At 54.9% G+C, this 21,679-nt stretch overlaps 2 protein-coding genes across 2 annotated transcripts; one reads left to right on the top strand and one right to left on the bottom strand.

Annotated features, from left to right (window-relative positions):
* Positions 1 to 17: 17 nt before the first annotated feature.
* Positions 18 to 15,510, bottom strand: CLSTN3 (calsyntenin 3). The gene is made up of 18 exons (XM_052794976.1): positions 15,297 to 15,510; positions 12,448 to 12,570; positions 11,285 to 11,480; positions 10,590 to 10,798; positions 10,128 to 10,277; positions 9,279 to 9,464; positions 8,567 to 8,836; positions 8,164 to 8,276; positions 7,918 to 8,080; positions 6,751 to 6,807; positions 5,809 to 5,966; positions 5,478 to 5,626; positions 4,851 to 5,077; positions 3,570 to 3,740; positions 2,832 to 2,977; positions 2,563 to 2,698; positions 811 to 1,028; positions 18 to 726 (listed from the first exon to the last, which is right to left on the bottom strand). The coding sequence occupies exons 1-18, from the start codon at positions 15,376 to 15,378 to the stop codon at positions 556 to 558; spliced, it is 2,925 nt and encodes a 974-aa protein (XP_052650936.1). The 5' UTR covers positions 15,379 to 15,510; the 3' UTR covers positions 18 to 555.
* Positions 15,511 to 16,023: 513 nt separating this feature from the next.
* On the top strand, positions 16,024 to 18,635 carry RBP5 (retinol binding protein 5). The gene is made up of 4 exons (XM_052794998.1): positions 16,024 to 16,429; positions 16,659 to 16,837; positions 17,311 to 17,412; positions 18,470 to 18,635. Exons 1-4 carry the CDS (start codon positions 16,357 to 16,359, stop codon positions 18,521 to 18,523), a joined length of 408 nt encoding a protein of 135 aa, XP_052650958.1. The 5' UTR covers positions 16,024 to 16,356; the 3' UTR covers positions 18,524 to 18,635.
* Positions 18,636 to 21,679: the final 3,044 nt, after the last annotated feature.

Here is a 21,679-nt window from a genome sequence, read left to right as displayed (position 1 = left end):
TGCAGAAGCCCTGAATGTTTTATTTGAAATCCATTTATTTTAAAATCCACTTTGTTTCCTCGTCCTTCTTACCTTCATTCATTTAGTTTAGGAGTATCGACAATTTTACAAAGCGACACAAGCTGCAGTGGGGGTTTTTTTGCATGAAACGAGAATAAACCTCAAACGACAACATTGAAAAAATATACAATATATATATATATAATATCTGGGGCAGGGTTGTGAGAGACCCCACTCTGAGCCCTATGGCTGGCTCCTCCTTCCAAATTTCTGTTCTTTCCAAGCCCTTCCTTCCTCGTCATGGTTTGAACTGTGCCACTGTCATGTGCAAGTGCCCTAACACATGTTTCTAGAGAGCCAGATGGGGGGTCAATAACGTGGGGAATGTCCACAATGAGAATGGCAGAAGATGAAGGAACATGGGAGGCAGAAATGACAAATGAGGGAGGAGCGCATGTGTACACGGTGGGGGGAAGGAAGAAGTTAAAAGTAAGACACCTCCTCCTTCCAGCCATATGTTTTGGGGGAATCCATTGGACTGGTGTTTTAAAGCTCCTAGTAGCGGTGAGAGCCGTCGCTTTTGCCGATGATGTGTCGGTCATCCATGTCATTGCTGTCCGGGGAGTCGGGCGTCTCCGAGTCGGTGCTGTCATCTTCGTCCTCCATCCCCTCGCTAGCTCTGCCCTCGCCGCTTTCTGCTGCCCGGTCCTGGCAGCTCTGGTAGGACTGGGGAGGTGAGAGATGGGGTGAGGGGAAGGATCTGGCCCCCCGGCTGCCCGCCCAGCCCCAGCCGCCGTGGCTGCTCCTCACCTCCATGGGGTTGACTATGATGGTGAGGGCCGAGTCATCCCAGAACATGTCGCTCTCTTTGCCTCCGGTGCTGGCGTGCTCCCCTTCAGCAGCCCCAGGGACCTCTTGCCCCACTCCCCGCCGGTGCAGGGAGTGGATGCGCAGGATGCCGAGGATCACCATGAGCGCCAGGAAGCCCACGCACACCACAATGATGACAGTGGCAGCGCTGGGGACCACTTTGGAGAAAGAAAATGAGAAGGTGCGGTTAGAGCCTGCCGCAGAAACGGGCATTTCCAACCTGACCTGCGGGAAGCGGGGTTCCTGGGCAGCGCTTGGGTTTTTGGTCCAGGCAGGAATGCGTCCTGACTTTTCCGCTCCCCTGGGCGCAGGCAGGTCCTGCCTTCAGCGGCTGTATCTTCACTGGAGGCCTGCCTGGTTTTCCAGGATGCCGGGGTCCAGGCGTGCTCTGATGTCAGCCTGGCCTGTAGACTCTGCACATCTTTGGTTTACAGAAGTCGCCAGAATATGTTGCACAGCAGCCATTTGTATCCCCCTCTTGGGAGGGAGAAATGCGGGCTGGGGAGAGCCTCTAAGGGCGCAAGGATCATTTTCCCAGGGTGTGATTTCTATGCAAGCAGTAGAGAAAGAAGGAAGCCAAAAGAAGTCTGCTTTGCATATGGGGCAGAGGTGAGGGCTGTGATGGCCTTCTAATTGGTGCCACAGCCAAAGCGTGGCTTCTCCACAGGAGAAAACTTGAAATTCATCTAAGACCCTCAGCCCAACTCCCATTCCTTTGCTCTAGGCCTGTAGGCTGAGCCTGGACTCCCCAGATAACCTCCTTCCCTGCAAAATCTATCTATCTGGGCCCTCCGTGGATTTGTTCTGGGTGGTTCTGTACAGCAGGGACAACTTTTCCTTTGCTGCTGCCATCGGGCAGAGCTGGGGAAGGGACCGGCAGAGTCTGGGTTGTGGTGGTCTCCCAGCACATCCGTAGGCTGTCCCTGCGGTGGCTCAGGGCCGGCTGCAGGACCGGACCAGCTGGGGATCAGCTGCTGCAGGAAGCTGCAGCAAAAGCTAGCACCAAGGGTGCTTTCCACGTTCCCTACAACGGGACAAAAATCAGCGCAGGGTCTTCTGTAACAGTCCCAGAGCTCTCACAGCCTAGGAGGAGCCAGGTGGACTGCGGTCACGCTTGTGGCACAGGGGTGCCAGCACAAACCAACAAATCTAATCTCTAGTCTGGTTTTCAGGCTTCTCTCTCCTCTGTTTTGGGGGGCAAGAATCCTCCTCTTGTCTGTGTGGTGCTGTCTCCTACATTTTTCTGCCTTGCCGACCACCACCTAGTCCCATCTCTTTTTTTTTAGAGCAGTGGCAGTCTTGATTCTCTTGTTTCTCTCCTGCTCTTGAAGCTTCTTTCTGAAATTACATTACCCCCAAGCCCGCACAGCACCTTTGCAAGGTGCACAAATTAAATGGTACCAGCTTACGGTTGTTCTTTTTAAACCTTCTCAGGTGTAGATTTCAGACTGCCTCTATGTCAAGAAAACAACACAGCAAAAGAGGAGGATTGTTGCGCCAAGCTCTCAAACAGGGTTTGACACAGACTGCAGTCCATTTGCTAATGATGAGTGGGACAGGACAGTATAATGAGAACTCAGTAACATGGGTAGAGGGAGCCTGAAAGGAATCCTCTGCTATAGGTTCTACCAGGATATCATAAAATCAGCATCCTGACCTAAAGGAATAAACCCAGAAGATAGTGTTACTCACTTGGGTTGTTAGGGCCGCTTGCCAAACTGTGCCCAGATAGCTCTGGGGGTAAATGATGGCCACGGTGCATGAACTGCTGGGAGCTCAGAATATGGTTAGGATGAGCAGCTCGGTTCATGTTGTGGAGGACATTGACCTGCAGAAAGAGCAGAGCGAGAGAGACTCAGCCCTGTGTTCAAGGTACATTCTACATATTGTGTGCATTCCCGTCCACCGTGTCCTCTCCATGCATGCACAAGCACCTACGTCTGCGTGTATTTATCTCGTACCTCAACAGTAAACTCATTGCTGGAGTAGCGTCCGTTCATCTCAGTGCAGGACAGGTGAAACTTCCTTTCATAAAGAGCAGCCCCGTGGTTGATGTGGTATGAGACCTGGCGCAGTATTTCCTCGTAAACTGCAATGCTCTCCACACCTGAGACAAGAAGAGACATTGGCGTGGGGCGAGGAAGCTCCTGCTTCAAAGTCATCTGGCGTCATAACCCCGTAGCAACTAGGAGCTATAGAGGAATCCAAGGCAATGCTGGGTTCATTGATTTTAGGGAGCAGAGATGGAGCTGGCTGCAAAGGACCTGATGAAATCCCTGCTTGCATTGCTAGAACAAGTGGAAGGGAAGGAAGGATCAGGAGCAGCAGCCCTGGTAAGTTCTGGAGAGTACAATAGTGGTGTACCAGTCCACAACCTGTGGAGCGTGCTGTCCCCCAGCCACGTCACGCAAAATGCTGCTGGCTCCAAACCCCAAGGAGTAAGTCAGGAGGAGCGATACGAGCCGGGGTGAGAGCTCAGACACCATGCCCTAGTACTGCGGGCTGGAGGAGGACTCACCTCCCCACGGAGATGGCCTGGGACTTCCAAAAGCCGGGAGTTCAACAAACGGTTACACCTCAGAGTCTCACAAAGTACACCAAACACATCTCTAACATCGGGTTAAGTGCTTCTCCCAGCGATGCCCGACAGGCAGTGGGCGAGGCGTAATTAGACCGCTGTGGCCGAGGAGAGGACGTACCTGTGATGGTCAGGTAGGCAGAGGTGTTAACAAGCTCCAGGCCCCGCTGCTGCAGCAGTGCCCCGTCCAGGAGCAGATACTCCCTCTCTGGGTCCAAGTCGTCTCCTACCAACGAGATCTCGCAGCCATCCAGGTTGTGCACAATCTCATCTGACATTCGTGTGTCTGTCACTGAGATGCGAACGGAAAGAAGACAGGGCCAGAAAGCCAGACAGCCGTCAGTGAAGGCAGGAGTTACTCAGAGTGCTACCCACTTACTTAAAAGCGCTCACATCCTACGTAATGATTTCTCTTTCTCTGGCTAGCACTGACCTTGAGTAAAATCAGTCAGTCTAATTACTTGTTGGAGGAGTCCCCCTGGTTCTAATGACATTATTTACGTGCATAATAAAGTCACTTTATTTTGGAACAACATGCTATTATCAGACTGGTTCACGATAACACATCTTGGCTGTAAGGACTCTGTTGACAATGACAATGTGCAAATTGGGAACAACTCTATCAATCACATGTTCCCAGACCCTGAGTGCTTTTGAAAGCTTTCCCCTGCCTCATGACTGCTGGTTACCATGGCTGAGATCTCATCTTCTTTAAAATGACAACCACATTCCATGACTAACTGCTTTCAGCAGGGCTAAGACCGACCTGCTCTATGTCAAGAAACTCATCCTTGTACGAGGAAAGGCAAAGCTGCTAAACAGAAAACTATGAGCAAAAAAATCCCATTACCGGAAGAGATACGAAAGAAGTGAAAGGACATGTAGAGCCCAGAGTGCAGAGAAATAATCTGAGGGTGATGGAGAGAAAGTGAGGGACATGGCATCAGAGGGTGTGAGGAAACCGCCTGGGGAATTCACAGGAGTAAGTGATGCAGAAAGAGATGGGAGGGGGTGAGAAATAAGGAAAGCAGGAGAGAAGGAAGCAGGAGGAGACTGAGTAAGCGCAGGTGTGGAGAGAGTAACAGGCAGGACATCCACCCAGTGCTGGATTCGATCAGGGGAAATGTAGGTAAAATGTAAAAGGGATTAGGAATGAGCAGCCTGGGAAAGAAGGAGGAGAGAGTAGGGCAAAGGAACCGGGTGGATAGAAAAAGTACAGGGAGGAGCAGAAAGGGATAAGAACCGATTAGCCTACATATTGACAGACAATGGGCCTTGCTTCTATATTTGTAAACTCTCTCCTATTTCGGGTGTAATGAGGGGCTCTACTTCCTCTGCAGGACGGCAACTCTTGCAGGGCTTTCCACCTTGTCTCTTAGACCTCGCCCCATACTCCACTCACCGGTACCATGCCAGTTCTCATCCTTCTTGGCCTCCACCTGGTGAGAAATAGAGCAGGTGATCTGGAGGTTGGGGAAGAGGGGGACCCCGTCAGGACCCTCAAAGTCTGGTGCAGGATGAGCAGAGTGGGCATTGCCACTCAACAGGATCTGGGGGGCATCAGGCTGTAGCACCACAACGTAACCTTCCACGTCAGGAATGGAGACACAGGACTCTTCACTGAAACACCTGAAGGAGAGCAGTAGAAAGCATCGGTTGGCCCAAGCTTCCACCAGCAGCGTTGGAAAAGAACAACTCCTGCCCATTACTGCCAGTGAAGGGAACATCCTTTTTCTGGTAGTCTTCCTAAAGCTTCCCTAGAGCCTGCTAGGGGAAATTAAAAACCAGGCCACATGCCGGGAACACCATGAGTGAAGGTAGAAGTTCTGCTACCTGCAAAGACCCCAGGACCCAGCATTACAGTATCTGTTTGGATACTGGATACTTTAATCCTTCTTTTCAGGAAGACTTGTACCCATTTTGAGACCATCAATTAGAACTAAATACAAGGTGAGGGAGTGTGCTTTTAGTCACCAGAGAGGTAACCCTCTTGCTGAACTTAGCCGGAGGTGCCGCTTTGTCCACTCACTTGACACTAGTGGTGAGTCTGAGCGGCCGGACTCCAGGGGTAGCGAAGCGCAGTGAATTCATGTAAGCCACGTGCTGGATTGCATGGTTGAAGGTTTCCACATCGTCACCCTCCAAGGTGAGCAGGGACTGAGAGGGGTTCACGTGAACCTACAGGTGGAAGAGAAGAAAATACTCAGGGTTCCTTGGCAAATGCCAAGAGTCCAGGCTAAGAGAGACACCAAGGAGAAAGGTGGGGAGTTGTCTGAGGCGGGGGAGCAGGCAAAGTCCTGGGAAGCAAGGCTGGGGAGGGGAGTGGAGGAGACCCATGCAAGCTGGGCAGATGGGCGTACCTTCATCCCTTTGCCCAGACTGTCGAAGTCACTGTAATCAAGCCCCTCACGGCAGGCATATAGGCATTCAATAACCTCCCGGCTCTCCAAGCTACCAGGGCGCACAGTGAAGCCAGCCAAGTAACCATGGAAGTAGTGGTGTATCGACAGAGGATCTCCTGAGGGAAACATGGGAGGTGGAGGGTGTGAGAGACATGGCGAGGAAGAGAGCAAAACCAACAAAAGCAACGGTGTGAGGGACAGACAGATGTTAGGGGAGGTGGAGAGAGACAGAGGGGTGCACGGGGCATGGAAAAGCCAAGACAACAAAAGCAACGATGTGAGGGACAGGCAGATGCTAAGGGAGGTAGAGAGAGACAGAGGGGTGCACGGAACACGGAAAAGAAAGACAACAAGAAGACGGGGGATGCTGAAGTAAGGCGATGACCATTTTTTGAATTCCAGATGGGGGAAGGCGAGAAAAACAGACCAACGGAAAGACTAGGGCAGTGAACGGTGGGTAGCGTAGAGAAGTTTCTGCCAAACTGCTGAATGCCAGATGGAAACAATTTCTTGTCCCCTTCTCGCTCTGCTTCCTGTGAGGGCTTTTAAAAGAAACTATACGTTTCATAGATAGTTAGGGATGAGGTGACATCTCCTGATGTCGCTAATGGCTCTTGTGTTCTTCAGAGACCAACTTTAATGATCAGGCATGAGGACTCTTTCTCCACATGAAAAGCATACTGCATCTCTCAAAGCAGGCTGTAGTCCTCCTATCAGCCTTTCATGCTCCACAGATATCAGGGTATCAGGGACCGATCTGCCAAATAAGGGTTTTCCTCCCAAAATGGTGGGAGGTGGCAGGACAGGACCGGGGGAGCTGTATGAGGAAGGCACCATGCAAGAAGTGACAGTCATGCACGGTGAAGTGGGGAAGGGAAGCACCTTCTTTCTTTTCCCTACCTTGTACACTATCAGTGGAGTTCTCATTTCCTTTGATTTTCTCTTTGGTTTTCTCCTCTGCAAAAGGAGAACATGCAGAGAAGCAATAAGGCATTGGAAGAGGGTAGTTACAGGGTCAGGCAAGTATCTATACAAGTGCCTGCATGGGCCAGTCCAAAATAACAGCTCTGGAGTCCTGTGCCAAGCAGTGCACCCTTCAACCCTAGAGACAGCACATCACAGGTGAAAGAGGGCAGAGTCCCTCTCAGGAAGGGGACGGTGAGACTGTAGGATGAGTAACCAATACAAGGGAGAAAGTATAGTTGGGTTTTGGTTTTTTTCTCCGTTCCCAATGATACCTATTTTGGGAATTAATTGATCCCCATTTATGGGACATGGTCCCAGCCATGTTTGCAGAAAGCCAGGTTCTCAACATCCCTTTGAAACTCAGATGGTTCCAGGAGGGTGTCCCAAGCTGGTTAATAATTGTTGGTTGCAAAAAGCCAATCGAGAGCACAGAGCTGTGGGAAGATCACTGACCTGGCAGAAGCAGTACTACAGTAAAGATTTGATCTTGCTAGAAATTTGTGCTGGAGTGAGGGCAAGCAGCAGGCAAATTCCTTTAGTTCGGTCCTGCTTCAGTCTTGCAGGAGAACTGAAAGACCTGGGAAATGCAGCCTTACATCTCCACAGAACGGGTTTTAATCTGGTAGTGGCTTAACTATGTTTCTAACCTGATCTTTGTCCTCCAACCCAATTCCTCTGCTGAACGATTTGTGACTTCTTCATACAGACCCTCAAGACACAGAAATCCCCATCAATACAACCAGCAGCACAAATAGTACCGCCTGCTCTCTGATGAAAAGCTTCGATAGAAACGCCAAAGCCTGAAGGAGGTACAGAGTTTCAACTCTCCTCTGCCTGAAAGCTGGTTATCCATCGCATATTCTACTGCTGTTGTCCACGAAGCTGCCAACGACACTTGTCCCTGAGCTATTATTACCATGGCCTGCTGGCTTGGTCCGTAAGGAAGGAGCCACGTTGGCTTTGGTGCCAAGGAGGCAAGGTGGCAGCAATGTGGTTTGCATCATTTAGTACCGGGTGGTGTTTCTTTCCCCTCTTCTGGCTCTCCCCCCACTCCCTCGTCTCCCATATGGGAAGAGCACGGTTCGGGGAGCGGGCGCTCACCGGTCCAGCAGGCTCCAATCATGAGCGAGGGTTCCCGCCGCGGGGGGTGAATGAGGCCGTTGTCGTGGATGAGGGCAGGGTCATAAGAGACGCCATCCACGTAGAGCGTGACAGTGGGGAACTCCAGGTTGAGGGCGTAATGGTGCCATTCGTCGTCGCAGACCTAGGGCAGGCAGCAGAGGAGGGGATCGGCAAGGGGCAGAAGGAGAAGGGACGTGGGGAAGAGGCAAACGCTTCCTCCCTCACCTGCTCAAGCTTCCAGAGGAATTTCACAGGCCTTGAACTTTCCAGCAACGGCCAGTAGAGGAAAGCGATCCGGCAGCCGTGCACAGCCAGAGAGTAATGCGAGTAGCCATCCTCTGCCAGGGACAAGCACGGGGAGTTAGGTATCGCACCTCGGAGCGGTCTCGCTAGCCAGAGCCCCGAGGCACGCGCTAGCCTGCACGGCTGGCACTCGGCACTGCGCGCTCGCAGCGGGCTTGACTGCTCCCAGAAAAAGCGACACCTGAAGAAGCTGCATTCCTAAGGAGGGACCCCTGCCCAGGTCCCGCTCCGGAACACAAAGAGATTTCCCCCTGCAGGGACAACCCCTTCTAACTCGTTAGAGGCAGCGGGCAGAAGCATCCCCACCCCAGGAAAAGCGTCTCACCGCTCTGCACTGTACTGCAGATCACCGTCTCCTCTTCCCGCCTGCCTTTCCCGGGCACCACGGCATGCTTCATCCATACGGACAGGGTGAAGTGGTCACTCAGCCCCTCGTGGGCGTTCGGCCCGTTCACGACAGGCACCTGGGCAGCCTGGCTGCCATTGAACCAGTAGATGAGGCTGCTGTCCTGGCTGTAGTGCACCGAGAGCCGCGCGGTCCAGTTGGCCGTGGGGCTCGGCACCGGCAGCAGGTCGATCTCTCCTGAGGCAGCGCCTGCGGAGAAGGGAAGGAGTCAGGAGCGTCAGCACGGGAGAATAAGGAGCCTGAGAACTGGGGAACAGACGAAGAGGGTGCTAGAGGGCTCGTTGTAAGGTCTCAGTGGACAGGGAGAGGAGGAGTTGCCTATAGGCCTTCTCCTAGCTGGAGAAGGACGGTGACTTTCCCATCTGCGCTGAGGGGAGTCCCACAGACTCTGCGTACCGGGGCAATGCACAGAAACCTCCGGCTTCCCGGCGAGGAAAGCACGGGGAGCCCCTTCTAAATACGGGCAGGGTGCCCGCTGCCCCTCAGTGCAGCATGCGATCTAGGCGTCCTCCCGGACCGCAGCCGACGTGAGGAACGTGTCCGCGGCATCCCAGCCGCCGGGAACCCCTCCGAGGGAAGGGGCAGGGTGCCGTGCCACAACTGCCCTCGGCCCAGGAAAGAATCAATTCACCGCAGAGTTTGCGTAGTGACTTCTCGGAGTAGTTATCCCGGTCACAGCCCTTGGCCACGTGGTTCGTCTGCAGCTCCACCGTGGCCTGGATGTTCCACAGGGGCTCGTCGCAAGTCTCCAGGTGAATGCTGGGGAAGAGCGCGAGGCTGCCTGCCCCCGGGGTGTACTCAATCCTCTTGTTCCAGCCTAATGAAGAAGAGTGAAAGGGAGGGGTTACGTCCTGCCAAGGACCCAAGGCCAGAACATTTGGCACACACACAAGTGGCATCTAGGGACTAGCCCAGAAACAGAGATTTTTTGGCCCTTTCCGTGTTGGAAAGACAACTTTATGCAGCTGGCATCAGTGCAAGGGAAGATTTCCTAGAAGCACAGGGTCCAAATTCTCATCTTCTACAGCTAATACCAGTGTAGCATCACTCCTTGGATTGTCAACCTCTCTTATCAGGCAGAGCAGATATTTAGCTGTGTTGATTTCCCCTTAACTCTATTGACTAAGGTGAACCTGTAGGCATACAACACCTCTGGAAAAGCCAAATACGCTCAGGATGAGCGGCCCCAAAACCGATCTACCTTGAATACAGTCTGTGAGCCTTATCAAATACATAGTAGTTCACAGTAATCCAGGGAAAGATTTTTCCAATGTTATAATTGCCTTTCAGTGGCTTTGCAACAGACTTAGGTGTCTGCTGCATCCCCTTAGGTGGGACTGATGGGTTGGTGCCAGAACTGAACCCTGTATATGGGCATACAAATTTATACGTGTATATATAAACATTTGCAATGAGTAGGACCAAGTAGTAGTTCAGCAAAAGCAAAGGGAAGACGTAACTGTGTTTGGAGGTTTCATACCCTGCCAGCTGGGCTTGCAGGTGGGTTTCACCTGGATTTCCACTTCAGCATCATCAGAAGCCCGCTTCTTTCCACAGTCATAGGCTGTCACTGTGAATTTGTAGAGACGATCTCCACTGTACTGCAGCTTCTCCGTGTTCTCGATGTTCCCTGGTTAGGAAAACAAAGAGATCAAGGGAGAGGAAAGACAGTGTCCTCAAAGATGTTCCTTCTAGAAATCACTCTTATTTTTGATCAGCTACAAAAACAACCAAAAAGGGGTTGAGTTCCCGCCCCCCGGTGCCACTCCGTAACAAGCTATAGCATCCCACAAAATGGCTGCTGCGTCTCTGCACCAGGAGAGATGGATCAGCAGTGCTAGAAAATTCATACAGTACTGCTCTGCCAGTAAATGGGACTGGCAGAGAGGGAGCAAAGCAGGAAAGGGGGAGTGACGTGCTCGTGGTAGGTGCGGATTCTTACCATCATTGTCAATGAGAAAGGGAATATTGGGGGTCAGGATCTCATAGTAGCAGATCTGGCTGTACTGGGGCGAGCAGTCTCCATCAATGGCCTCCACACGCAAGATGCGGTCATACAGCTTTCCCTCAGTCACTGCCACACGATACAACTTTTCCACAAAGACAGGGGCAAACTCATTCACATCGTTTACTCGAACGTGCACCGTGGCCCTGATGCAGAGAGACATCAGTAAGAACGGATCGGCTGATTAGGAGCCGTACACCACCTAAATTTCAGTGTAAGTCACTCCCCTAAAGTGCACCAGTCTGATTTCCAGCCGTCAAAAGCAAGGGCAAAGGAAAGAGACCTTGGTTTCAACGCAGCAATGTTGGCACACAGGAGGTGGGACAATGGTTTCCCACCCCAGAGAAAGAGCAAAAGGAATGATAAAGTAATCTGGACCTCCTGCCTATATGCAGCAACATAAAACACCACCCTTAGACACAACTGTCAAGCAGCCCTCATTTCTAGTGTGTTCACTCATGTGACTCAGTCAGTGAACATTTCTCTTTGGGTCTTATTAACACGTTGAGTTATAGTATCAAGGCTAGAGAAAAATACTTCTGGCTAAGGGAAGCGTTCCCACAGCAATTTGCATTTGAGTTTCTGTGACAGATCGCATTTTCTAACATGCAGCAATGATTGCATGGACTTACTTGTGTGATTTCTTGGTATTTGCTCCATCAGGTCCCTCTCCGCAGTCGTAAGCCTGGATGGTGAACGTGTGCTCCTTATGTGCTTCACAATCCACTGGTTCCTTGGCCCGGATCAGGCCCTCACCCGTAGCTTTGTCCAGGATCACAGCTTCAAAAGGTACCCCTGCCCCATGGATCCTGAAGCCACAGATTTCACCTGGTACCCGCAAAGGCAGAGGGGAAGCGGAGAAAGAAAAGGACTGAGGAGAGCACGTTATGCCCCCTGGCTTCCCTCTCCCATATTTTCTTCCTTACTAACTTACGCTCCCCCTTCTCCCTTATTATCACCTCTCATTTCCAGCAGTTTTTGGTTGCCTAAGAGTTCCTCCTGCCCTCTCTCACAGCCATCAATGGTGCAGATTGCCCTCTACTGGAAACTACTCCCCCGGCAAGGAGTCCTGACCAGCATCAAGAAAGATCAGAGGTTACGAGGCTCAAGCTAGATTTATTAGTGCTACACAGCCACGGTACTGAGGGAGCACCTTGTTTCTCCTCTGCATCCCTCGGGGAGGCAAAACAGGCCACATATTGCAGATAGACAGCCAAAGCGTGAAGATCCATGATGTCTCATCCACCCACACACGCAGGATGTGCACCGTACTGCAGGGAACTGCAGATAGGGTCACCCAAATCCTAGAGTTCAGCTCACAGGGACCACTTTTCCTCTCCCAAAGCTGAGGGAGGATGCGCGAGGAAGCTCCAGGCACGGCCCAAGCAAGCACCGGGAATACAACCCTCGGAAAGCCTCGTCCGTAGTTTCAGGGATTTCTGCTTACTGTGAGGGGATGTCGCACTGCCAACGAAGTGTGCCCGACCAGCTTTCTCCAGCGCTCACAGACACAGAGCTGTGCATGTGATCTTTGGAAATAGCAGAACTGCGTCAAAAAGTAGCTGGCTCCACCCTCAATTTCTCTCCCTAAGGGAAACAGCTCACGGCATCCTAAATCAAGCTGTGCCCCGACTGCCTCCAGACTTCACTGGGGACCTCCTCCGGAACAAGGTTTGGAGGTGATCGTTTCCTGGAGAGAGCTGGAATCCAGCACAGGGATGAATGTCACCCTGCCTCTGCCTCTTCTGAAGTCTCTCCCTGCCTCCCACCCTTCCCAGAGCTGCCACCCACCTACCTGCATAGCGCAGTGGAGCATCTTTGTCCAGTGCAAATAGCGGTGGGTTGAGCAGGACTGTGTTGTCATTCTCCATGACGATGCCCTGATACTCGGCTTCAATCCAGGGTTTGTGCTTGTTTGCTGAGGTGGATTTGGGGTAAAGGATGGAGCACAGGAACGTGTTAGCCGCCAGTGACAGATTCAGTAGGAAAAGAGCAGAACATCATCCAGTGGCAGGTAACAACCACCCCTCCCCACCTCCCTCTCTGGAAATAAAGAAGTCTAAAACAGGCTGGGAGGAAGAAGTTCTCTTTCTTTAGTTCTACTCTACGTGGCTCTTGGGAGACCTCGTCAGGAACAATGTGTTCCTTCTGGCCTCCTCATTACTATCTTACAAGAAATATGCGGAGAGGCATCTGGGTGCCCAGGAAAGCTGGAGCGGTTAAAAAAATTGAAATCAAGAGGCAGAAGTAGCCTGATTCTGGAGGCAGGTTCCAAATGCTAAATCCTTTAGCTCACTCAAGCCATAATTAAAGGATCCAGGATACATCTTCCCTTGGGGTGTCCCCAGGGGACAAGTCTTGCACGCGGCCATTACCACTTACGCCTCCCATCCTCTGGACTAAGGGCCCTGATCTACACACACCTACCCAGGTACACTGTCAGTCAGTCGCCCTACGCGTAGAATAACCTACTCTGAGAGTCCCTTGCTCCTTCCTTCCCCACTCCATGGCGAGCACCATATTCCCTTGGCCCCTCCTTGCTAATCCCGGTGGCTGGAGCCCAGCCAGGCTTGGCATGGAGGCAGCAGCCAGCAGGAGGCTCTGAAAAATGTCACAGGCCCAGAAATAGCAAATTAATCTTTATCACACAGGCTCCGGGGCAGGGAAAGGGAGAAAAAAAGGGTTGGGGGGGAGGGAAGGGGAGGGGAGAGGAGGGGAGAGAGGAGAAAAATCATTGCAAATTAAAACCCCTTCCCCCATGCCCACTCCCTGCCAAATGGGCCTCAGAGATTATATCCCATGGCCTAGTTACAACCCCCCATTCCCAGATAATCCCCCGCTCTCCCACCCCCCGGAGACCAAGATTTATTACAGCCCAGCGATACTTTGAGCACAGCATGGCTCAGAGCTGGTGGGGAGCAGGACACCGAGCCTTTCCCCTCAAGGGCACTACTTCCAATATGCGAATTCATCCCCTGCAGCACAGCATCCTCTGAAACCACACCGGCATGGCGTGATGTGTTGACTCAAAAGGGCCAGTATCCCTTACAACCAACCGCTCCCGCAAATCAGGGCCGGGGGACGCTGCCGGAGCCGGGCGGTGGGCCAGCAGACAGGGCGACAGGTCAGGGTGGGGACGCATCAGCGGGGCAGAGCGGGCAGACCCAGCCTGGCGTAGCGGCGAAGAGCGTGGGTTGGCACTTCTCCCTCACCGTATTGATTAAGATTATAAAGCATTGCGTAGGAAATCCAGGGAAGCAGCCATCCTGCTCGGTATGCAGGTGGAATCCTCCCTGTGTGCAAGTGCCCACGTTTCACCCCACCCCTCTGTTGCCCCCACTGGATTCCACCCTGCGGACGGCTCTTGTCCACGCGCCACACCACCGAGGTGGGAATCCATAGCTACAAATGCCAAATGTGCCCTGTTGCTGGGGTAACAAGCTGGTGGCAGAGAGATAAATCCTTTGCTGCATCCACCTGCAACCTGGGAATCACCAATCGGATTTCTCGGGAAACGAGTTCCTGGAGATTAGAAAAACATTTTGGGAATATTTTTAGGATACAGACTCCCACCATCTTCAAGAAAGCTCCTGTGAATCTAAAATAATTTGCCAAAGGCGGGGGGGGAAAGGGGGGGTAGATGTTTCAGAGTGTAAATTCACAAAGGAGAGAGAAAACCCAGAGCGTAAGGGGCCTTGCCTCGCCACTGGGCCCCTTGGCACCACAGCAGTACGAATAAATGCCCCTGCCAATGTCAGCGTACACAGAGCTCCGCGTTGCACCCGCCCCGTAGCCCTACCTCTGCCGAAGCACGGAAGGCACCCTAAGGTGTCACATTCCCTGATGACCCCCGAGTCCCTCGCATGTTTTCAGATTCTCCCACCCTGTCAGATTATTGACGCACTGGCTCCCCTCGGACAAATGTCTCACGCCTGTCTCTACAGCCACAGATCTAGAAACCCACGTCCTTCTCCATCGCTCTACGTGGCCAAAGAACATCTGCATTCAGAAGGTTAATAGCTATAGCATTAGGGTTTTGGGGTTTTGTTTTGTTTTTTACACATTTGGCACATAAAATACTGTTTTATATAAGCAACCTGCAGAGTTAACACATAACTGTACAATAATTCCTACTGATGGATTGTAGACGGATGAAGTAGAATTGGAAGATGGAGATAGGGGATGCGTTTTGGAGACCACAGGGGTCTGTGGAGAAGCAACACATTCTCTCCCAGCGGGCTAAGGAAGGGAAGGAAAGCTAAACCCACCCAGCGATAACTGAAACAAAAGCAAGACAAGCGGGTGGAAAAGGGGAAAACGCGAGGGGAATGCCAGAAAGAGAGGAGAGAACGGAGAGGAAACCGGTGGCAGCAGACGGATGGAGAAAGTAGGGAGAGGGGATGGCATGAGGACGCCCGAAGGGGCAAAGGGAGCCGGAGCCGCCGGGGACCGCGGACGAGAACGTGCCAGGCGAAGGCGGCGGGCAGCGCCGAGCCGCATCCGCGGGGGCGGATGGATGAACCGCGGCTCAGCGTGCCCCGACACCCACCACCACCGCCACGACCACCGCCACGACCACCGCCACCCCCCCGCCCGGCCGCGGGATGCAACCCGGGACGGTCCCGGCGGGTCTCCGCCGCTCACCTTTGTTGGAGGCTCCGCCGGGCAGCGCGGCGCAGAGGCAGAGGAGAGGCAGGAGGGCGGCGGCGGACCGAGGGTCGCCCATCGCGGCGGCGGCGGCGGCGGGTCCCGGCCCACCGGGGGGGCTACAGGAGAGCGGCGGGCCCGGCCCTGCCCACGCTCCCGCTCCCACTCGCGGCGCGGTCCCTCCGCCAGCCCCGCTCCGCTCCACGCCCGGCCCCGCCCCGCCACTGCAGCATGACGTCACGGGCGGGGGTCGGCAGCCAGTGGGAGGGGCCGCCGCGCCAGGTGCTGGGGGGGGGCACAGGGGCTGGTTTCCTTCTGGCTGCAGTCCGGGCAGGGCACGGAGCTGGGGGGGGGGGGGGGGGGGTCTTCCAAACCGGTGCCCGGTGTTTCGCCCCGGGAAGCATCCTCGCAGCTTGGGGGGGGGGCGGGAGGAGCAGGCTGGGGATGGGGGGGGGGGTGAAGATGGCGGGGGGGGGGGGTGTGCCCGGGCGAGGGGCTGCAGACCGCAACCGGAGCCCGCCGCCCATCCGCCCCCGGGGTGGGCAGGGCGGAGCTGCCAGCCCCCCGCCGCGAATTCCCGACGGGGCGGCCGGGCCCCGGGGGGGACGCGGGTCGGGGCACTGCTCTGAAGAAGCTCGCAGCCACCGGCGTCACGGTGTGAGAGGGGGCCGGCGGAGGGGAAGGGGGGGGGGGGAGAGGAGGCGGCGAGGGGGGGGGGGTCCGTGCCGCTGCTCGGCCGCCAAGAGCGTAAGACAAGCAGCCCCCCCCGGGGAGGGCGGAGGGTGAGGAGGTGACGGGCCGCTCTCGCGTCCTCCCCGGTCGAGGCGGAGATGCTGGAAGCAGGGGCAGTCCCGGCCTTTTCCGCATCCCCCCCCCCCCCCCGCCGCTGGGACTCTTACTGCAGCGGGGAGTCCGGAGCCGGGCTGCCCCGCAGACCTCGCCCCACCGCGGGAGAGGGACCGGCCCGCCCGGCGAGCGAGCTCGGTCCCAGCTCCGTGCCTGTCCCGGTCCCCGCTCGCTCTCCTCCTCGCCGTCGGTGCCGGCCCTGTGCCCCGGGATGCCTCCCAACCTCACCGGCTATTACCGCTTCGTCTCCCAGGAGAACATGGACAATTACCTGCGCGCTTTAGGTAACTCCAGCCTCCTCGTCCCGCTCCTTTCTCCCCTTTTTGCTCCCTTCCGTCTCCAAAAATGTCCCATCGGGGAAGGGTCTTTCTGTCTTTGACTGTCACTTTTGTGCTGTGGTGGGAGGGGGGTGTCGTGGCTGGGGCTCCCTGGCCAAAAGAGTGGAGGAGCTCTGCGGGGATGCTGCTAGAGAAGGGACCCAGGTCGTCCAGAGATCTCCCTCTCATCCTCCAGATATCAACATGGTCCTGCGAAAACTGGTTTGCCTCCTGAAGCCCGATAAAGAGATCATCCACACGGGAGATCACATGGTCATCCGCACGATCACCTCCCTGCGGGACTACGTGATGGATTTTGACCTGGGAGTCCAGTTTGAGGAAGACCTGGGACCCGTGGATGGACGCAAGTGCCAGGTGAGAAGCCCAAGCAGTGCAGTTCGACAGCGGACTGGGGTGCACTAGAAGTTTAGGGACTCGCTCAGCTTTTGATTCACGAACCAGATGAGAGCCCAGCCCAGAGCTGGCGTGCCCCTGCAGGTCGAGGAATAAGTGGTTCGATGAGTAAATTGCTCACAGCAAAGGGGATGAGCACCAAACAGCCAGAAACCCAGTACTTTGGCACCCAGAGGGTACTATCCTCTGGAGCAAAGCCCCGAGAAGACAGAACGTCAGCCCACTTGGCAGTACTCTGTTGCACTTGGAAGCCAGAGGGTCGTTCACCTCCCCCAAAGAGCATCAGCCCCAAGGAGCCACCAAAGAGTCCCCAGATCAGGGACTGCATTTGAAAACGTGTCTGAGAGAAACAGTCAGCCTCATCGCTGGAAACCTGTATTGCCAGGACCCGCTTGTCTTGGCACCATGTCTTCCCTTCTCCTCCTTTTTTTCAGACAACTGTCTTCTGGGAGGGGGATCAGCTGGTGTGTGAGCAGCTAGGAGAGAAGAGGAACCGAGGCTGGAGGCACTGGCTGGAGGGGGACCAGCTGCATCTGGTGAGGAGGGGTCCGGCGCAGCTTGCTAAATCCCAGTCACGGTGGGCTGGGGGGGACACACACGCAGTGCGGGTGCTCCCGGCTCTGAGCCAGCCGTACGGCTTCCTTCCAGCTCCTCTCAAGACTTCAGCCCCGGCTCCTCCGGGGCAGCCACCGCTTCACACAAACATCCGCCTCCAGGGTTTAAAAGTTAATGCAGCTCAAGAAAGGCAATGGGCCGTTGCCTGTCCTGCAGCCTGAGACGCTGAGGCTTTGGGAGGGTTGGGAAGGTTCCCTGCCCTGCAGCCTGACCTGCCGAGGCTTTGGGAGGGTTGGGAATGTTCCCTGTCCTGCAGCGTGACCTGCCGAGGCTTTGGGAGGGTTGGAAAGGTTCCCTGTCCTCCAGCCTGACCCGATGAGGCTTTGGGAGGGTCGGGAAGGTTCCCTGCCCTGCAGCCTGACCCGATGAGGCTTTGGGAGGGTTGGGAAGGTTTCCTGTCCTGCAGCGTGACCTGCCGAGGCTTTGGGAGGGTTGGGAAGGTTCCCTGCCGTGCAGCCTGACCCGATGAGGCTTTGGAAGGGTTGGGAAGGTTCCCTGTCCTGCAGCCTGACCCGATGAGGCTTTGGGAGGGTCTGGAAGGTTCCCTGCCCTGCAGCCTGGCCCGCTGAAGCTTTGGGAGGGTTGGGACGGTTCCCTGTCCTGCAGCGTGACCCCGCTGGGGCTTTGGGAGGGTCGGGAAGGTTCCCTGTCCTGCAGCGTGACCTGCCGAGGCTTTGGGAGGGTTGGGAAGGTTCCCTGCCGTGCAGCCTGACCCGATGAGGCTTTGGGAGGGTCTGGAAGGTTCCCTGCCCTGCAGCCTGGCCCGCTGAAGCTTTGGGAGGGTTGGGACGGTTCCCTGTCCTGCAGCGTGACCCCGCTGGGGCTTTGGGAGGGTCGGGAAGGGCTGGCAGCAGCATGTGGCCTGTCGGACTCCAGCCAGCAGCGGGAGGGCAGGCAGGGCTGCGGTGGCGGCAGCTGGGGAGGGAGAGAAGTTGGGGACCCAGCCTAAACCCCTCTTTCGCCTCCCTCTTTCCCCAGCGCATGACCGCTGAAGACGAGGTGTGTGTCCAGGTTTTCCAGAAAGTGAAGTGAGCGCTCCCCCCGCCCCGCCGCTCCGGACAGGACCCTCGCTCCCCAGTGTACACTGCCCCGGATTGAAAAAAAGAAACAAGACCCGAGGGAACCAAGCCCCCCCCCCTCTCCCCCGATCCCTGTCACAGCGTGCTTTCTTCTGCCTCGTCTCTCTGCCGGGCCGGGGGAAGGGGGATGGCCGGGGGGGGGGGACCGGGGGGTCTCGGCGGGGCCGGGCCTGCGGGGAGCGGGAGGCGGGGAGAGGAGGCGGCCGGGGCGGGGAGGGCGATGGGCCGTCGGTTGCACGGAGGCTCCTTTCAGAATAAGAGCTGGTAAGGGGGGGGGGGGGGCTGCCCCACGGCCGGCCCGGACCCCCACTCACACACGCAGCTCCCACGCTCCTCCTGCCCCCCCCCCCCCCCCCCGCCCCGTGGCGGAGGGTCTCCCTTCTTCGGCAGCCACCCCCAGCTGATTTTTCCCGGGATGCCACGTTCTTTTCAGGATCCCGGGATCCTGGAGCAGAGAACAGACCTCGTCCACCAGAGCGGAGGGTTTTCATGGGGCGGTGGGCGAGGGCGCCAGCCCCTGAGAGGGTCCCGAGGGTGAGGAAGGGTCAGGTTCTCCTCCCGGTGTGAGGAACCACAGCCACCGCCTCTAGCCCCAGCGCTGCTCCTGGCCTTCCTGGAGGCATCTCCCCACAGCTCCTCTCTACCGCCAGAGACCAAGGGACAGAACCAGAGGAGGTGAGGTCCCCTGAAAAGCCAGGCCCGTGCCAAAGACGGAGGTGTCTTTTAATGAAGGCACCTGGTGGGATGCGCATGAGCCCACAGGCGGATACTCCTGAAGGACACTTGTGGCTGCCCCCCAACAAGAGGTTGAAGGGCAGGGTACGCAGGAATGCGTAGCTACTGACATCGCGGAGGACCAAGAGGCAGGCAGGTTTTGAAAGCCACAGGCCCTTTTCAAGCTGAGAAAATGCACTTGTTTGCTCCAGCTCCTCATCTAAAAAGTAGTATTTTCCAAAGAGCTTCCCTTCAGGGAAGATGCAAAGATGAGTGCCACGAGAAAAGCCTTACTTCAGAACATCTGATAAGCAAGCGGTCGGGGAGCTGCAGCTTTACCTCTAATGTCAACCTCTGGCTCTTCAGGGTTGTCTCTGAGGACATCCCAGGCTGCAGCACCCCGTAAACAGTGCAAGAGTACCACTGGGTGGGACACAATCAAACCCAACGAGCAATCATAGCCACGCCACCCAGCGCGTCATCTCCTCTACGCAGACCCCTCCACAACCCATCATTCCTTCTATCATGAGGAGACTCTACATTACCTTTGTTGTATTACGAGGTTGCAAAAGGCAGAGCTTTGACTGACAGCAGCTGAAGCCGGTTCAACTGTTGCCCTCTTCGTACTCTGCTGTACAACGAGAGCCCTTCTGAGCTGCTTCTGATCCCCACGACCAAGCTCACTTCACTGTGTCCAGACTGATATCTTCCAGACTGTGAAATCAACAACTAATCAACCCATTTCAGGCCCTGCACCAAAAGCTGGTACAAATTTTTATTTTCTGAGCCTACATTCTGGTTTGATGGTAGATAGCTAGTGCCTTCAGGTGGTTAGCCAGACTCTTCCGCTGGCGTGCCAACCATCCACATAATTGTCATGTAAGCCTGTGAGGTGACCTGCCCAGTGGATTGCTTCTGACTGGTTGCCAGCCATCGTATATCCATGACAGCCTCGTGTCTTCAGGAAGCATCTGGTTGTGCCAGAACCATAGATAGGAATCATACCCACTTGATGTGGTCCATGCTTATAATAATCATAAGGGATAGTATTCCAACTTATTCTAGGGCTTCAGTTAGTAACTACCAGCACTAATAATTCACTGTTTTTTCTTTTGTAATCATGCTATAGGTGTGATGCCTAAGTCAGATAGTGACTTTGCACAACGGTACTATATCGCTGAGACATGAGCCCGTGGGAGGTGAGGATGCTAGCGTAAGGCGGGGGATAAGGTGTGATACTGGGAGGACACTGGTTTTGCCCCTTGCTGAGTGGCTAGTGCTGCAGAACTACATCTCTTCTGGGGTATTACACTTGGCTTTGCTCCTTGATTTCAAAGACACAGAAACAGACTGCCAAGATGCTGCTGCTGCTCACCATCCCGTACCAGCGGGAAGACACACTCTTAGAGTCCTGAGCCTTCTTTTGGTGTAGGTCATCTTCTCCATATCAGCCAGAGCTGCAGGAGTGGCATGATTTGTCTGAAAAAGTGGTAAGCCATTCGATAGCACAGGCCTGGCTGTGTGAAACCCAAGCCCTATGGCTAGTGGCAGAGTGTCCCCGAAAGGCTGCGATGGGTAGTCAGACCAAGGGGTTGAAGGTAAGAGTGCCCCGGGAAAGCAGCTGTGTTCACAGGTGAGCCTGGGTCTGTGGCCCTGGTGTACTGTAGGGTAGGTGGTGGAGCTGTAGGAGGCCCAGCAGAGGCATTTCTCTGTCCTCCGCTTCAGCTTTGCAGATAAAGTACCCAACTCATATTCTCCTTCTCAGTGGATGAGAGGGTCTGCACATCAGGGGATGATCTCGTGGCTTCTGAGGCTGTAGAGGAGGTTTCTTTCCAAAGACCTCCTGCAACACACTGTATTCAAAGCAGGAGTCTCTCTCCGTAAGAGGATGTTGGCATCTTTGACCGTGCTGAAGATCTACAGTTTCTTTACTTTGCCCTGATACTGTCTGGATTTATTGTCCAGTCCTCTTGTAACCCTGCTGAGTCAAGCAGGCAGCAAACAGGTGCTAGTTTTGGCGTTCTGTGGTCCTACACGTATTCCGTGGTCCTACACATATTCTGCCCTTAAGCAAAGAAAGGCACGGACATCCTCCCGAAGTAAAAAATGGTACCGGGTATTTCCTGGCTCCTACCTGACGTGAAGAAGAGGATTGCACAGAGCATCTGAAGGGGAATGCCACCAGTGGAAGCACTGGAGCAGGACTGAGGGCATAGCTGACTTGTCCAAATCTGGTGGGTCTATGGGACCTGTATTAGAGGCGGGCTGTTCCACTTAGGCATATCCCCAGGTAACCACCCTTGCTTTGCCAGCTGAAGTACTCTCCTAGTAGCCCACATGGTGTTATCAGGGCGGGGGGAAGGAAATGAAGACACAGGAGATGTGCCTTGAAAGT

Source organism: Harpia harpyja, chromosome 8 (genome assembly GCF_026419915.1).
Source record: "Harpia harpyja isolate bHarHar1 chromosome 8, bHarHar1 primary haplotype, whole genome shotgun sequence".
Taxonomy (NCBI): Eukaryota; Metazoa; Chordata; class Aves; order Accipitriformes; family Accipitridae; genus Harpia; species Harpia harpyja.
This window is presented reverse-complemented; position numbering and strand designations above follow the sequence as displayed.

What these genes read in the sequence shown, in the direction of transcription:
- CLSTN3 (XM_052794976.1), bottom strand. Translation starts at nt 15,378, where the DNA reads ATGGGCGACCCTCGGTCCGCCGCCGCCCTCCTGCCTCTCCTCTGCCTC. An exon ending in TGCTCCACTGCGCTATGCAG is followed by an intron (nt 11,481 to 12,447) that starts GTAGGTGGGTGG and finishes TGCGGGTACCAG; the next exon opens with GTGAAATCTGTGGCTTCAGG. An exon ending in CTCCACTGATAGTGTACAAG is followed by an intron (nt 5,967 to 6,750) that starts GTAGGGAAAAGA and finishes TGTTTCCCTCAG; the next exon opens with GAGATCCTCTGTCGATACAC.
- RBP5 (XM_052794998.1), top strand. Translation starts at nt 16,357, where the DNA reads ATGCCTCCCAACCTCACCGGCTATTACCGCTTCGTCTCCCAGGAGAAC. An exon ending in CAATTACCTGCGCGCTTTAG is followed by an intron (nt 16,430 to 16,658) that starts GTAACTCCAGCC and finishes CTCATCCTCCAG; the next exon opens with ATATCAACATGGTCCTGCGA. An exon ending in TGGATGGACGCAAGTGCCAG is followed by an intron (nt 16,838 to 17,310) that starts GTGAGAAGCCCA and finishes CCTTTTTTTCAG; the next exon opens with ACAACTGTCTTCTGGGAGGG.